General features: G+C 35.6%; 1 protein-coding gene across 2 annotated transcripts in view; it reads right to left on the bottom strand.

Annotated features, from left to right (window-relative positions):
• The window catches only part of LOC124369873 (alpha-tocopherol transfer protein-like), a 44296-nt gene extending 26636 nt beyond the window's left edge, over nt 1-17660 (bottom strand). The window contains exon 1 of one of the 2 annotated variants that reach the window (XM_046828009.1): nt 17584-17660. Coding sequence is in view for 1 of the 2 variants with exons in the window: in XM_046828008.1 (XP_046683964.1) it covers nt 15529-15534 (6 nt within the window). In the remaining variant the exon portion in view is untranslated. Of the gene's footprint in view, nt 1-15528; nt 15647-17583 lie in introns of those variants that run through there. The other variant, XM_046828008.1, reaches the window with a different exon arrangement.
• Between the last annotated feature and the right edge of the window lie 563 nt (nt 17661-18223).

Raw genomic sequence — 18223 nt, 5'->3', positions numbered from 1 at the left:
GGGTCTAGTGTTTAATTAAATTTCTAGCCCATTTAACACTTTGGCTGAGGTAGACGCCTTACGGCTCAGTGGCTGAAGGTAGGGGTTGAGTAGGTGTCTTATTCGTACATATCAGCAGTGGAGGTGTTAAAATAGCATAGCTTACATATATAAAAAGACTATCTTTAGACATTATTCGATTTTGGACAATTTAGATAAAACGCGTTATACTCTGGGTCTTAAATACTTTCGGAGCAATCTGGGAAGGTTGTAATAGACAAACACAATATCTCGTATGGACCAGGAAAAAGCACATAAATTAGCCTATATCTTTGAGACTTGTTATCCAAATTGAGAACATCTTCGCCTCTCACTTGACTATCTGTCTCTGCTATGACCTTATTGATGTGTGTATTTCCCAACGATAATAATTGTATCAAACTAGTTTGCATTGCGACCGAGACTTGCGTAGACGATATTATGTAAATGACAAAATCAAGCATTCTGATGGAAACACCTCATAAATGTCAGTCACAAGTTATTACTTTGTTAAATAGGTTATGTTCCTTTGCAGATTATATATATATTTGGGATTTGGTCCTATCATTGGTCGTTTATTACATTTGCATTGTTCCTGTTATGATTGATAATCCCTTTCTCAGGTAACACACAGCGGTTGATTTTTTTACCGTTTTACACTCCGTTACTTATAATTTTATTCTTATATTTTCTCCTGGGGGTCATTGTAAAATTGGAAATTTATGGCCGATAAAGATAAAAAGGAATATAAAAATTATTAAATAACGATTATTATTAAAGTTGATTTCTTACATGATTCAATGTAAACCCCTATTTTATGTCATTATAAACTATTTCAACCTTGAGAAACTGGACAACACCTTCCCTCATTTTAAACCCTCCTTTTATTGAAACAATATAAGTTTTCGAACCACAATAAGCATTATCAAACAATAAAAATCTATTAAGAAAAACGCAAGTGTTCAAAATATGGCGAATAGTGGTAACGTTAGTTCACATGAGCGACTTTGAACTAAAGCAATAAACAACTATCCCGATACTGAAACCACTGCGAACTTAGTTCACATTAGTGGTTGTCCCCGATACACAACCATTCTGATACTAAAACCACTGCGAATTGTATGGCAACTTTAGTTTACATAAGGTTGTCCCCGATAATAAGACCACTGGAAATTGTATGGCAACTTCAGTTCACATAAGTGGTTATCCCCGATACACAACCACTGTGATACTGAGACCACTGCGAGTTGTATAGCAACTTTAGTTCACATTAGCGGATTTCCCCGATACATAACCATCCCGATACTGAGACCACTGCGAAATGTATGGCAACTTCCAATTCACATAAGTTGTTGTCCCCGATACAACCATTGTGATACTGAGACCACTGCGAATTGTATAGGCAACTTTAGTTCACATTAGCGGATTTCCCCGATACATAACCATCCCGATACTGAGACCACTGCGAAATTGTATGGCAACTTCCAATTCACATAAGTTGTTGTCCCGATACAACCATTGTGATACTGAGACCACTGCGAGTTGTATAGCAACTTTAGTTCACATTAGCGGATTTCCCCGATACATAACCATCCCGATACTGAGACCACTGCGAGTTGTATAGCAACTTTAGTTCACATAAGCGGATTTCCCCGATACATAACCATCCCGATAATAAGACCACTGGAAATTGTATGGCAACTTCAGTTCACATAAGTGGTTATCCCCGATACACAACCACTGTGATACTGAGACCACTGCGAGTTGTATAGCAACTTTAGTTCACATTAGCGGATTTCCCCGATACATAACCATCCCGATACTGAGACCACTGCGAATTGTATGGCAACTGTATTTCCCGTGAGTGGTTTGTCCCCGATATACAACCATCCCGATACTGAGACCACTGCGAATTGTATGGCAACTTCAGTTCACATAAGTGGTTATCCCCGATACACAACCACTGTGATACTGAGACCACTGCGAGTTGTATAGCAACTTTAGTTCCCGTGAGCGGTTGCCCCCGATACACAACCATCCCGATACTGAGACCACTGCGAATTGTACGGCAACTGTAGTTCCCGTGAGTGGTTGTCCCCGATATACAACCATCCCGATACTGAGACCACTGCGAATTGTATGGCAACTTCAGTTCACATAAGTGGTTATCCCCGATACACAACCACTGTGATACTGAGACCACTGCGAGTTGTATAGCAACTTTAGTTCCCGTGAGCGGTTGCCCCCGATACACAACCATCCCGATACTGAGACCACTGCGAATTGTACGGCAACTGTAGTTCCCGTGAGCGGTTGTCCCCGATACGTAACTATCTAGATATTGAGACCACTGCGAATTGTATGGCAACTTTAGTTTACATAAGCGGTTGTCCTCGATACTAAGACCACTGGAAATTGTATGGAAACTTCAGTTCACATAAGCGACTTTCCCTGATAAACTACTAACACTGTAAACAGCCTGGCACTGGAAATCCAAATGTTATCTTCTTTTCGCCATAAATACTATTGGTCGGACGCAGCGTATTCCGGTGTGAACGTACTGAAGACAGTCCCGACACGACAGTAAGACTTGTATATGTGACGTTTCCACATAAAACCAACAGTGCCAAACGTAAAGTGCGCTTTTCGGTTTCGTTGATTGCGTTTTCCGCTGTTACACACCCTTCGGCGTGACGCAATCGGACGAGTTGCGACACACGCGGAAAGCTTTACTCAACTGCGTCTTCTTGCGCTCCTCCGACTCCACGTCGCGCTCTGCTTCCCGGAATAATTGTCACGAAGGCGAGCGGCGTTGCGGTTTGGTGCTATTCGTGTCACTTTGGTAGTTGGTTCAAGGCGATGTTGGCGTCTCGTTTCTAGTAGGTCGATTTTACAAGTGCGTCGGGTACCTGGAAACGACGTAAATTCTCATTTATACTTTTAACATTTTGTATAAATTTGAAACACTAAAAGAATGTGAGCCTAAAAACTCTCATAATAGCTATAGCGAGTTGCTACTCTGGAGAGTACGTCACTACATATGTTATAAACAATTATAACTTCCAATATGTCTTGTCTTGCCGCTTACCTCAGGATTGTTTATACCTCAATGTATGTGCATCCGCTTTCCTTGTTCTTTAATTACAAGAATTTATTATATTTTAATAACTTAACATCGTGCTAGCACGTAAATAATTATGGTTACAACGATATTTTCCTAGTGCAAAAAATGTTGGTTATACTTCTAAGTATAAATGAAATATAAAACTGATCTATTATTGTAGTAATTTAAGTTTTTGTATAAACTGTAGTTATAAGAAGTGTACAGAAGTGCCAACCAGACAGACAGTCGAAATGACCATTGTATTTAGTGCAAATTGTTGTTCCTTACTTAGGATAAGTAAATACTTATTTACTTTTTAGAGAGCTAAAGCTAGATCCTATTAAGATTAGTGAGGGTAATATTTTGTTTTTGTTATTGTACAAATAAAGCACTTTTTCTTCTTCTTCTATTATTGTAGTATTAAGAGAACCCGAATATTAGGTGTGTATAGATCCCCGTCAGGATATAATTATGTCACTTTTTATGTCATGATGTGTTTTAGATTATTGCATTTTCTTTGTGCGAATAGAGAGCTCACAAAAGGAAGGCTTAGCTGAATTGCTTTTAACTGATTGTGAACACACTTTTTTGTGTCTATTGTAGTATTCTTCGGGTTTACGTGAAGGGAATTGTGAATTTTTTAAAGGCAGTTACTTTCCAGCATGTTACGGAATTTAAGGCTGAACAATGATCTTTATACTTCCCCGACCAGATGTTACATCAGATTCAGTAATATAAGTATTTAAACGAAAAGCATTTCTTCATTATTATAAAAAATGGCGATTTTCTTGAAGAGAGATAGAAGAATATAAACCAATTTCGGAGGTGCATCTCTAAAGCTTAATTGGTGGCATCTTTTTGCTTGTGGGGCAGAAGATCTAGCCCTTGGCGTGAGAGTGGTGACGGGAAAGTTATTGTCATATAAAAGTACCTTACACTTCATGCCACATATCCAGTTCTGGACCACTTACGCTTTACTGGTGGGACCTCTATCATAAAATAAATAAAAATGCCTTTATTCATGAGCGTATTTCTGTAAAGAACCGTTTTCCAAATAAATTCAGGTCAACAATAAATACTAACTAAAACTAAAACAACTACCTAAATCACAGCTCAGCACCCACAATAAAGTTGGTATTGATTACAACTTCCTTCATCTTATCTTTAAAAAAAGAACACATTTTTTTGCTTGCAATATGTTTAGGGAGGCCATTGCAAATGCTGGGAAGAAAATAAGAGAAGCCTCTTCTTCCCACTTCCAGCCCCACTTTCAGAAAGAGAAGCCTTCCATCTAATGATTCGTTGAGAGACCTCTCGATACAAGAGTTCCTTGCTGAGGTAGTGTGATTCTCTAAATTTGGGAATCTTGTGGACTATGGTCCATCATCATCAAGGAGTGTCATTGCTTATTAAACGGCCTAGATGTTTACCCTATTAAAACAGTTTTAACCTCAGACTCGTTTAGTCTCTTAATTTCAATCACTGAGTAACGGGAGTTGTCATATCTTGAAATAGCGATACAACGCTTTTTATATTTTACTCTAAAGTTCATACTAAATATTTAAAGGGGGAACTAAATAAAAATTCCATTGAAATTTTATTAAAAACGAGACAATTTTTTTACACTACACCCAGAAAGGGTGTAAAAGAGTTCGAGTTTAACATTGTTGTTATGGGACTAAAATAAAGATATAGGGCAGTACAGTTGGCTCTTAACATTCTTCTTCGAATGTACCGTAGCACTAACTCATTGAGTTTGAAGCAATTCTCTTAAATTCACTTCAGAAAGGGCATAAGGGTAGAATTTGCGACTTTCAGATAGTCACTGGTCATGCTGGTGGGCTTCCCCCACCATTCCTACGAAAACCCTTGGAATTATCCACACAGAATTATGCATAACAATGTATAACTATAGCAAAGCGAGCAGGTACTTGACAACCTAACTTTCTAACATATCCAAAGACTCTAATTCGGGGAACCTTTTAAGCTGCCTTTTAAGGAAGCAGCCCAATTTAAATATTACTAGAAAAAGTCCTTCCATGGTTATGTTGGTGGCAAAAATATGTCTGCGCACAGCCAGACACACACACACACACATACACACACAAAACACATACGAGTTCAAAACATACATTTAGAAATTTCATATTCATTCATAATCTCAGTAATTATCAATATTTCTAAACAACTCTTGTTGTAGGCTAAAGCAAACACGATACAACAAAATGTAATAAAAATGTGATAGTTAATTTTATTTTCATAGAGTACCAGCATTTATAAATTAATTATTTTCAACACTGAAAACCCACATAGAACCCCATAAATTGGCACCCTTTTACGCGAAAGTATAATAAAATTTATACTGTATTCTAATTTTGGGATAAAGCTTGTGATGAGTGAGTTTCGTCCAAAACGGATTTTGCAATGAGAAACCCCCTCAATGTAAGCCCACACGGGGTTAAAGTTTTCAAAATTTTAATAAAAAAAATTAAAATAATTGTTTTGGTAGAACATTAGTGTGATTATATTTTAAGTGTTCACCGTAAGCGGCTTACATCGCAATGAACAAATTTAAAACTTTTTTATAGTCAAAAGTCATGGACTTGGCATCTTTTCCAATATGACTTTTTTGCTTGGATGTCTTGTTTAACAGCTGAATAAAATGAAACATTCGTTTCTTTAAATACAAAATTCTACTAATATTCACAGGATAGGCAATTTCTAAATATAAATTATAACGAGAGTAAGGATTTATACAGTTTTGTAACATATTACACTAGTTAAAGTTTAGAATAATCGTGTTATAAGAAATAAATGTTGCAAATTTTACAAAAATAAGTACGCAATACAATAAGAAATATGAGTACTTGTATACACTGTTATTGCAATTTGAGTTTAAATTTAGTATATTTTTAATTTCTGGAGGATTCTGGATATCGGGTATTATTGTAAACATAGGACTTATCAAATAGTTTTTGTGACGTGGCTGCCGGTTCAGTATTACCGCAATGTTCTGGAACTGTCAGATTTATATCTGCCGACTTTCTATTTGTGTTGGCTATGGCGGCCACAACACACAGTGGAACGAAAGGAAACGAAACTCGAAACGGAGAGAAACGGATTCACAGTCCGTAGTTCCGTAAATTCTCACGCGATGTCTTAATGCTAGCGTTATCACCAGTAGACTGAAAGTCACTGGTGTTGGGCTAGCCTTAAAAAATAGAATCTACTTTCATTTTTCTGTTCTCCTGAAGCTTTGTTACGCGTTCTTGCAAGGTATGATGATCTGTCCATTCTAGATTATTACAGTCTAATTGTCTATTGGTGTTAATAAACTTTTCCCTTGCTAAGCTGGAATGTAATAGCTTGTCACACACTTTTTGTGGGATGTTTATTTTTGACGATGGAAGGATTGTGAAGGAAACAGGATTTTTCCGGACATTTTCCATCGTTCAGTGAAACAGAAATTCAGTAACACTACGTTTCGAGATCTGAAATCTGATCTCTTCTTTAGGTAAATAACTAATCTAATAAAAAAAAACTAAACACAAAACTAATTATTAAAACTGATATACAGAATACAGGTCACAATACGTCTGCATTCGTCGACCAACCATATAAAACTTTTTTTATTAAGTGCATGTTGTAGAGTTAATGAAGTTGACACACAACATGGTGGTCGCGATTCCTGACTTAGGCGTGTCACAACGCTCTGGTATGATTTGTTTATTTTAACCTAGTTTGTAATTATGTGTTAGGTTAGTTATTTACCTGAAGAAGAGATCAGATTTCAGATCTTGAAACATAGTGTTATTTTTGTTTCACTGAAAGGTGGCAAAAGTCCGGAAAAATTCTGTCCCTTCACTTTTTGTAGGTTGTATCCGTGTATATTAAAGTAGGTTAATAACTATAGAAATGTTTTCAAATCCTTCTGTTGATCATTTAAATTTAAAAAACGCACGTAGAAAATGTTAAAAATATAAACTACAAGATTACTAAGGATTGCATTTAACAAAACATAAAACCATGCCGTGAGGAAGAACTCTTCCCAGCCCTTTTTGACTTGTAGAGGCTGAAAAAGGGACAGCCTCCCCTTCTCTCTGACAAGCGGGGAATCAAGCTATTCCATTCTCATGATGGCTGTACCTCCCCAATCCCAAACCCATGTTAATCCTGAATATTCGGTCACTCAGGAAGCCACTTAGAAGGCCGAGCTGTTTAAGAGCAGATAAAGGTTTTCTCAACTTCCTGTGCTAGTAAAAAAGTTTTGACAACCTGATGTGTGATTTGGAAACATGCTATTCATTGTACATGGCAGTTCTTTGACCAACTGGGCTGGACATGGAAGGCGCCAAGCATCGGAATGAATTGATAATGCTGGGGAGAAATCTTTTTGCAAGTATGAATCATGATGCAGAGACCGTTCATTGATAGTTTCACATTGAATTTTCCACTGCGTCCCACCTGCCTAAGATGCTAAGAACGTCCATTAATTACTACTTGGACATCTCATTTCATTTCTTTTTTGTTGGCTGTTTCTAAAGTCCTATTCTGCAAACATGCTTATCAAGTTATGCCTTGCCTCACGATACATTTAAGCGACAAGTCGTTTCACTCAAGAGCTGTCTGTACCCATGTGCTTGTTTTGAAAGCACAGTAAAAGGAAAAATAAAGTAAGGAATTTATTATTTTACCAGGCGAAGTTAGGCCCTCTCTAACATAAACTGGGGACCAATGGCTTAAAGGTGACTTCCGAAACTACCACCAACGGCCGGGCAGGCGGGCTGCTTGCAAGGACAGGATCCAACGGTTTAGATGAACTTCCGAACCAGCCACCTATTTCCGAGTAGGTGAGCTGCTTGGAAGGACACGCACTGGTAGTCCCCCAACCAAGGAGTAGCCTTGCTCGTTGTCCTTAACAAGGTTACCGGTATCCTTGCAATACCCCCTCTAACCATTACACCAGGCTATCGATCGGGAGGTTCTCCATGCTTGTCATTCGGTTGAACGATATACAGTAATAAGTTATCATATTGTCAATAAGATCACATGAGTTGATTTTATACACATTTTCAATAATTTGTCTACTATCATTAGAAATATGGAATCAACATAAACTCAGCACACACTGAAACGATAAGCGCTAGCATTATATCTCGTAGCAGTTACACGTATAGGGGGTTAGTGTGATTTTAGTAACCATATTTAGATATGTTAGTGTCAGATATAACATTGTATACTTAGCTAGTCAGGTATTGCTTTATAAGACTTTAGGCCCCAGCAGTCCAGATGCATCTGCCATTCTCACGTGGGGCTGGTTAAACATATTCTAATACGTACACATATTTACTTATTTGCTTGGATAGTTATACAGTGCTCAGTCTACATTCTTATATTTTCAAAACCAATATAAAGCTGCGTAATATAAACTATTTGTTAGAGACCAAGGAAATAGTTTTACTACGGTAGCTATAAAAAGCTGGGGAACAAATTAAAGACGCGCTTTGTTTGCAGAATTAAAAGTTTTGATATATACAACTGAGCGAGTAAAATTATTTATAGCAGATTAATAACATTCGAGTACATCAATGTAGAAAGGTTAGAATACATTTTAGAGTTTCTCCCCGTTGAGTTTTATACCCATCAGGAACGTGTACTCCGTGCACATACATGTTATACTGAAGTACTCCGTCCCTCTGGTCTCATAAACAGACGAGAACATTAAAACATTAAGATGTAATATTCAACAATGGAGATAATGTTAATGTTATGGTCAAGCAAAGTGTATGGTGCACGCTAACCACATAGTTATTTTGGAAAGGTAATATTTCTTCAGCGATACCTACAAATAAAATGTACTTATGGAATCGTTGAATTCTCAAAGACTACAACTAGATTTAATTATTAAAGCAATACGGACATGGGGAAGACAATTTTCTAATCATTGCAAATCTTTGAAAAATAAAATCGATACAAACTTTCTGTGGTGATTTCCTAAAATCGCAGACTAGTCCGCATAGGTCTGCAGGGAAGTAGTTCACGTAACCGGTTTTGGTCGTTAATGGGTTTTACATAACTAGCGGTGTGACTGTGTCGAATGCAAACCACAAATGTAATTATTCTTGCCTGTGCGACAAACACTACTCGTCACTAAAGAATTAAGGGTAGTATTAAAAAACATTAAGTGGCGTTGGACATACAAATGTTGTAGGTCTTAAGTTTCACTTAAACAATATGTGTTTTATACCTTCATTATAAATAATGGCTGAGTTAATTCTTTAATTACTCATTAAATTTAAACATAGGGGAAATTCAATCCTTAACATTTTAAACTGAATCTTAGGTCATTAAAAACTCAAAGCAGACGAATTTGGTCGATTTTCAGGATCCGCGATTCGTAAATAGTTTATCGTTTAAAATGTAAAAAGTGTTTTTTCTTAACGGATGCTGCTTTTATGACTCTTTTCTTTGAAATAAATTTATATTATACTACCAAATAAAAGACCCGAGTCTCAGGTCCTCATGCTGCTTTTACGGAAACATTGTGTAAAAACTGGTCATGAATATTACTTTATCTATTAATTTAAGGTCTATTTAAAATAAAACAAATCAATTTCAAAAATTGCAAAGCCATTGCCATTCATTCACAAAGGTGTTAATAAACTGAAATGCACGGGCTGTAAACTTTAAATGGGAATTTTTTAATTTTAAATGGCCTTTAAGTACTTAAAAATACTATAAAAGAGACGTTTAAAATAATCACAGATATTTACATGACCGACAGTATGAAACTCAATATTAAATTCCACAAGAGATACTGAGATTAAGACTGTCTCAATTTTTGGATAGTTTGTAAAGACTTGAAGAACAACACAGTCACAACACTATAATATTTTATAAAGAAATCAATGATGAGTGTTAAAACTCGTGTAGGCTACCTCATAACTGGGACCAAAATACATGTGAAAAGTTTGTATGAAGACCTCCCATCACAACCGGTTACTGTTAAGATTGATGAATGGAATTGAAGTTTTACTATCTAATTTATTATGGTACAGATTCTCCATACTTTGAAATCGAATGTCCAGTAATCTTTCTTCTTCGACTTAAGATTCAAACCTTTTCAATACGTTCATCCAGTGCAATCTAAGAATGTGACTATCTACTTAGTACCATCTCGAGTGTTTAGAACTATTAAAACCCTATGTAAAGCGAACAAAATATTTGGGTGCACACAATCTTTAACTTCTCAAACATTTTCATAACGTACAAATAAACATAAAAAAGGCTTTTCATTATTCTAGAAGCTAAAATCGTTGATATAAAACTCTTCATGTAAACATGTCTAGTCTAAACTAATATTTATAAATAGAAAAAAATAGTTAAAATAGTAAAAGGTAGTTAGTAAGCACATGTATTGAATGCAATATTGAGCTTTTAAGTATTTTTAACAAGATATAGAATTATAAAACTTAAGTTTGGACAAAAAAAAATATTGGTTTAGACAATGGAGCCTAAACATAGAACGTACCAATGTTCACAAAAGTAAATAAAACTAAACTTGGATTGAAATATTAAATATAGATTAAATATAACTGCGAATAGAGGTTCAGCAATAATTGCTCATGATTCTTGATGGAGCCTGTGAAGATAAAAGCATCATTTAGGGAACCCCACTAGTTAGATGTCATTTCTTAGCTCAATTTGTCCCTAATTCGTTTCTTATCGGTTTTTATTATCATCACGTATCAAACGATATTGTCTATTTATCATCCAGTGATATATAAACTAACGATCTCAATTTTAACAGAAATATCAAATATTTTATTCTTTCATGGCGTATAACTTCCAGTTATACCTACAATGGGTACAGTAAAAGCCGATGTGTCACTTAACCCCATGGATTTCTAGGAGCGGCATATCTCTAACCGCAAATGTCGAGATATTGGGGTAAAAGGGTTCATCCATAGATTAGACTGCTGTGGAGCTTGACTGATGGAGTGGGTGGAGTTCCCTAAGTGTTAAAGGGTGTTGTCGTGAACACGAGGGAGTACTGACCCTTGTCTGCTTTGACTGGAAGAGGCTGGAACAGAACTAGCCTCCCCTTCTTCCAGGGATACATGACTGAGGCAGGAGGTATTATGAAGTCAAGAGTTTGGTGAACAGATAGAATATAGATGACACACGCTCCAGTAAACTAGCAGATATCATTCCCAAAACGACCACATGGAGATAAAAATGCTATAATAGGTGTGGAATAGTTTTCAACAGAAGTGAAAGATATGGTGTTTTTGTGTAATGTAGAGAACCTGTTTAAAACAGTATTAAACATAGTACGAGAAGGTTAAAATTCGGAAAATAATATTCAGTATTACTTGTCGGATAAATGAAATTTGAAAACTCATTTGTTTAGTACTGAACATAAATACTCATAACAATTGTTTTCATCTTCGGGGGGGGGGGGGGGGGAATTGAAATTGACCATTGGCCTACAAGCTCAAGAAAAGGAGCGATATGTCTTAAAAATTCAGATCATTCATCCTATACAGTAACGAATAGTTAAAATTGTAGCTATAGTGACACATATATAAAGTCGAGATCACTGCATACTCACTGGTTAACTAATAAGAAGAGCGATGAATCCTAGTCACGTCTCACTGACAATAGCTTAACAATCAAATAAGATATTAAAATATCGTATATGAAACAAGACAGTAACAGAAATCCTATGAGATTTAGATTTGTGTTGGATTTCACACAGGATTACTGTTGGATTCACAGGATTTCTGTGCTCCTTAGAACCACGGCTGGTCTTACTGGGGATATTGTGCCCGAAAATCCTCAGTCCATTTTTTCTGTGTAATGAACGTACCGCTGCCGTTAGTTACATCGCAAACACACGTCTAGAGAGAGAGAGAGAGTGTGTGTCTGCTACAACACGTACTGCCTCCAAATCCTGCTGTCAGCCCTGCCACCTTTATTTACACACCGAGAAGAAACGTTTATTAGACTTTTTATTTTTGTTTTATCTTTTATTTATCTTCAATTATCAAACGATGATAAAGGAATTATAATTTTTAAAAGTTTAAACTTACTAAAATGTTGAACCATAATTACGACAGCCTTAATCATAATATAAAAAAATTAACATGTATTTTTTGTCTATATATACAGTGTGATAAAAGATAACGATTACAAAATTAATAAATAATTAAACACGCATAAACAAAGAAAAATTTCTTTAATGCCCTAAGGTATAACCTAAAATGTTTGATTTTCTTTCTGTTTGTTTGTGTGTGTTATCACTCTATCTTTTTATTTAAGAAACCAATTAAGATAACACTTTGGGCTGATATTGAACTTTTAGTTTAAACATAAAAACAATTATAAAATTAACGCATAATTTTCAAAATTGCTGCCATTTAATTATTTAGATGCCATATTTTAATGTAAACCCATAATCTAAAGCAAAATTTAGAACAATTAAATACTATATTTTCCATACAGAATCCAGTTTGTTAAATTCGGTCTAAGTGTTTTAAGTTGTAATATATATTATTCTTTTCACCTTACGTGTACGTGAAGGATACGAAATCATATTTATGAAGTATCTATAACTCGTAATAAAGAACATAGCTTAAAAAATATGTTATTAAACTCCGTATAACAAATATTGGTAAAATTATCTAACATTTCCACGTATTAGAAATCAATATTCCCATACTAAATTAAAAACTGTTATATTTACAATTAAGCGTGTCATTGTTATTTACAGTGCTTGTTTTGGTAGTATTGAAGAGAGAGTTTCCCTTTTTAAACGATAAAAGGATAGTGACCACAGATAAAGATACAGGGGATTAGAAAGCAAAAGAAGGCCTCTTTTGTTTCTCCTTGCCCTCTCGAATTGTACTAGAATGGTACTTCAGCTCCGGACAAACACCTGGCATTCCTTACTTCGGTCTCATCACTGACTTCAGAGAACATCACTCTCCCCTTATTATAACATCGACATTATAGCGGATCGACATGGTGGAAAGATGTTGATCGGTTCAACTTGTAAAAATGTAACTCTGCATATCAGTGTAGGGCTTGAGAAACTAAAAACTGTAAACTTGAAGCTTTGAAGATAGGTGACCCGCGTTCTTGTGAATGGTATAACCTATTACCAGTCAGTCCCTTGGTAAACACACTCGCCAAGACAAATATAATTTGGAGATTCTTTACCAAATGAGAGGGCTTATAAGTCTACAGGTATTGTAAATGTTAGCATACGCTAAGTTACAGACGCTTTCGTTCTATTCTGACGATGTATGTAGAAAATGAATTTCAGTCAACATAAAAAATGACAGCAGTTTATTATTTTTGGACTTTGGACACTAGAAATATTGACCTTATATTAGAGCTAAACAAATAACACATTGCAATTTAGATATTCCTAGATAATAATCCTTTAATTTACAGACATTTTTACCATTTCCACATTACTTTTAGACCCATAATATTCATTAAGGGTGGTACTGCATGTAACACAATTTCTTTTTAGTTCTAGATTAAATATTAAAGTTCGTTTTTAGTGGCATATGAAATTACATAGTTCTCATGCTCTGAAAATACAATTTGTTTATAGGGTATTCAAAATTGAAATTTTTATCACCGTTTTTGTATGTCTCAGTACGACTAATGACCACGATTAAAGAAATACAAAACCTGATATATGCTTAAATTGCAGTTTAGTTTGCATATACTTCGTCTCCAATCATAGGATAACAAATTACATCTGGAACTAAATAATATCACTTTTGTTTCATTGATAAATTATTAATAGTAATTTTTATTAGTAACGAGCAAATACGATAAAACTCTTTCTCCTCTGACCCGTTCTTAAATCACATTGAGGTTGAGTGGTAGAGAGGGCTAAATAGCCCTAACTCCGCCTCTTGAATAAAGGCATATTTCATTCATTCATTCATTCATTCATAGTTAAAACACTGGTAATAAACTAACTGAAAATGATTTTCACACCAAGGCAGCGTAACGTATACATTCTAGCCCATAGACGTTATTAAGAAACAATATCCTTTACGAATGTGTAGATCATATACTCCCTATTGTTTGTGGTACACTGCAGAATAGGGAGGACTTACAGAGCACACGAACTTTATATATATATATATATATATATATATATATGGGTGTGTGTGTGTGTGTGTGTGTGTGTGTGTGTGTGTGTGTGTGTGTGTGTGTGTGTGTTATTTTATGACAAAATAATTTATGAAAAGGAAACTTCCCTTCAGTTTCCAGTTTTGAGGCCTATTCACACAAAAACAGTGTTATTTATCGATTAAGTATATGGAATGTGTGCAAAACCTCAGAGGTTTGTACATAGAATGCGGCTACTATCTAACTCGGAACAGCGGCTATCTCTTCTACATATAAGTTTGACATCCCATAATGTGAAGTCAAGCCGCATTTGAAGCGTAAAATGAAAGTATGTTAGATTATCTGTCGCTTGATGGTGTTGCATCACTCAGTTTTTGCCCTTAGATATCGCTTTAATCGGGCACATTTTTAGGGTTAGGATTATTTTTCTACCACGAATAAATATTGACGTAGAATTGTATAACAATAAAAATGATATTGAAGCAGAGTACTGGTTCTGATGTAACCATCAAAATCCATAGCATTCATTGAAAATCAATTGCTTTTGTTCAAATGAAGATTGTTTTTTTTTGTAAAAATATACGTGTACAATAGATTTAAAGATGTTATGTTATTAACTCCACATTATAGGGTTATCTTTATATTAGAATAATGAATCGTGATCTAAAACCTTTTTTGAAATAAATAAAAAAATATTGAAAAGAATATGGAAATATTGGATATCGAAAGTAAAGGAGATAAGTTAAACACGAAAGAAGAATTACATATTTATCTAAATTATAACAAAGATCCTCACAACGTATTAAATAGCAATCTAAAAAGTAAGACAAACCCTATCTTTGAATAAAAATATTAAACACAGAATACTAATCAAAATTACAACTGTGTCATATAAATTTAACATCTGCTTAAATGATCCACATGTGTATATTTAGTTGTTTGTTTATTATTTAGTTAGAGGTTACTGTTCACACTGATGATGGTTTAACACCGAAACAAGTGTCTGAAATAAATTAATTTTCAAAAAGGGTTTTAATTCACGATTCATTATTCTAAGATTTAAAGATATTTATAAGTATTATTGTCACGTTATTTGAACCAAAGTACAGTAAAAAAGATTGTTTATGAATGAAAAAGTTCTTATTTTCCCTTGGAGAGTGTTATTTTCAGTAGCGTAATGCTGATTGTATGTTGAGCCCGGGTGCAGGTTAGCGGACTAGGGTACTAGAGAGTCAGGAGATACTCACGGCCATTCTTGCGGCTGTGGAGGTCGAGAACACACTGGGAGCGGGTTCCTAGCCGAAGAACGAACCTGGGAGAAAGGTTCTTGCGCAACCTTCTCTCCTCTCCACCGCGTCCTCCACCACGTGTCTCTCCACACTCACGTCCGTGGCTACAATATCTCCTTTGTAATGAGCGTTTTGCTTATTTTGAAACAAACATTAGATGGGTGATTACCTACGATTTCCTCCACCTAACCGCCATTGGGTACATCCCGGGATTTATCAACCCTAGTTAAAACTCTCGGTAATGGTTATAAACATTCTAATTATGTTACAGCGTTGTATAGGTTTGTAAAATTTAACAGAGCGATACTATCAAGATTGAGGTAAGAAAGAAATCGAACGTATGAACGACACAGTGGGTGCAACGTTTTAGTAAAAAGTAAAAAATCATTTACTAAGAGTTCTGACTGAGGTTTGGGAATGAAGTTGTGTGCTCATTTAAAATGTAGCAACTCCTTACAACTTAATTGAAGGGGGAAAGAAGGCCATCTATGTAAATCTAACCACACCATCCACCTTCATTGACATTGGAAAAAAGGAAAGGTATGATGTAAATGTAACCACTCCATCCACGCTTCCTTAAAATATGAAAGAAGGCAAGGAGTATAACGTAACTACTCCACCTATCTCCATTGATAATTGAAGAAGACAAGCCATGTAGTTGTAATCAATTCATCCATTTCCCTTATTTAAGAAAAAAGGATAGAGTTATTTTAAGACTTTTTGTGAATAAGAAGTATCTTACTGAACGACGACTACACCGCCAGTAAGACCCATAATGAAGACACTCGTTGAGAATAAAAATATAAAGAAAAATTTCGCGAAACTTTAAATATAAAGTTATCAACATAAGCGACCCACGGTCTTTCCAGTAGTCTATTCCAGTGGTCAGGAAATACTGCTGAGACTAATATAATGATAACTCTTACGCTGAGAGGGTATGTACGTTGTCTTTTACGGACATGTCCGTTCTTTTACGGACATTTTACGTTCATAGAAATGTACATGAATAACATAGTGTTTTTCAAATATTTTTTACAGAAGGAGCCTACTAGCTGAATTTTAAAAACTAAAACAATATAGATATTCGAGTAATATACCAATTTTGGTTTCGATTAAGGAATTAAAATGCTAGAGTTTTATCATGAGATAAAAAATAATACCTTATCTTGATATAGAGTGGAGGGGGGGGGGTTACATGAATCAACCATACTTGTGAAAGGTACCTACTAAAAAACTGCGCAAAAACACATTCTTTGTTATTTTTTTATATAAATATTTTTTACAATGTATTTATTGTGGCCCCAATCAAAATCGCTTTTAGACTACACTGCTTTGTGATTGCCCACATCACAGACTGAAACATCGATGATTAACTATTACGTTGGACATATAAATGCTTACAACTGGCTCTGCCCTGATGTATTAATATTGCTAATACCTTTGTGTTACACGTAACACAGCTATATATAGCAACAGTTGCACAGCAGGTCGTTCTCTATAAGTCCTCCCTATTCCCCAGTGTACCACAAACCTGAGTTTGAAATCTGTTAAAGATACAGTTCTACTTGTTAATCTTTCTGGCGCGCTCATTTAGGAGGAAATCTAAATGTATATGTGAAGAAAAAACAAATGTAGAGTCTTTTAATTATTAATTGTTTCTAAGTGATCCAACAATATATAGCTAAGCCCGTCCACCAAAATCTTTCGTGGTCCTGAGTAAACATGAGAAATCTCATTTAGAACTAGAACAACTCCGTGTATAATATTAGACACTCCTATTTCCGTGCTTCTTTTTTTACTTCTATAATGTTCAGTTTGATTCTTATCAAACAGTTGTATAAGTGATACACTAGCTTTTGTACACTACGTTAAGTGAAATATTCGAACGGTCTTGACATATAAATAGTATACGATTTTCTTATAGCTAAGTAAATGTTTGTGTCGAGTAAGTGATCCTGGTGAAAGGTGATGTGAGTATCTTTGCGACAAGCAAAGACGACGATGCTGACTTACAGAGGACAATGAGGAGGCGCTCTGCTAGCGATGGGAGGTCCGGTGGATGAGAAGCTCGGTATCGCACAGATATGCCGTGACAGCAGTCGGTGTGCGAGTTTTGTTCTGTACTCTCTGTAAACCGTACCACGTGATTCACACTTTCCCTCCCCATTCCCCTCCACAGCCGGCCACCGACCACCGTGGCTTTAATTAGGATCATCATCACATGTTGGATAGATCTTAATTAGAGACGGATCCAGGGCGGTGGACACGGCAGGTGCGTCGGCGCTCCTCTCGTAGTCGCGCCAACCCGGGGTCGCGGGAGCACGCTATACCGACACTAAATGTGGGGGGGGGGGCAAGAGGGGAAAGGGCGCGGGAAATCTTAAACGATCATTTTAATTTTGAACCAAATGTAACTTAAAACTCCGAACAAAATTTGGCAGGCGTCTAATTTGTAGTTTATAAATATCTCCAGTGAACGTCTCCTTTACTTAAAAAAATATTTTTAACTAAAAAATCTGGTATGAAAACTGCATCTTTTTTTTGTCAAAAAGCTATTTAAATATAAAACAATCTATTTTAAAAATATTTCCATAGTCTGTATATCACACCCCAAAAAATAATTTTGACTTAAATTTTATATAAAAACGTAATT

Source organism: Homalodisca vitripennis, chromosome X, assembly GCF_021130785.1.
Source record: "Homalodisca vitripennis isolate AUS2020 chromosome X, UT_GWSS_2.1, whole genome shotgun sequence".
NCBI lineage: Eukaryota > Metazoa > Arthropoda > Insecta > Hemiptera > Cicadellidae > Homalodisca > Homalodisca vitripennis.
Note: the sequence above shows the minus strand (reverse complement) of the source record. Positions and strands in the feature narration are given on the sequence as shown.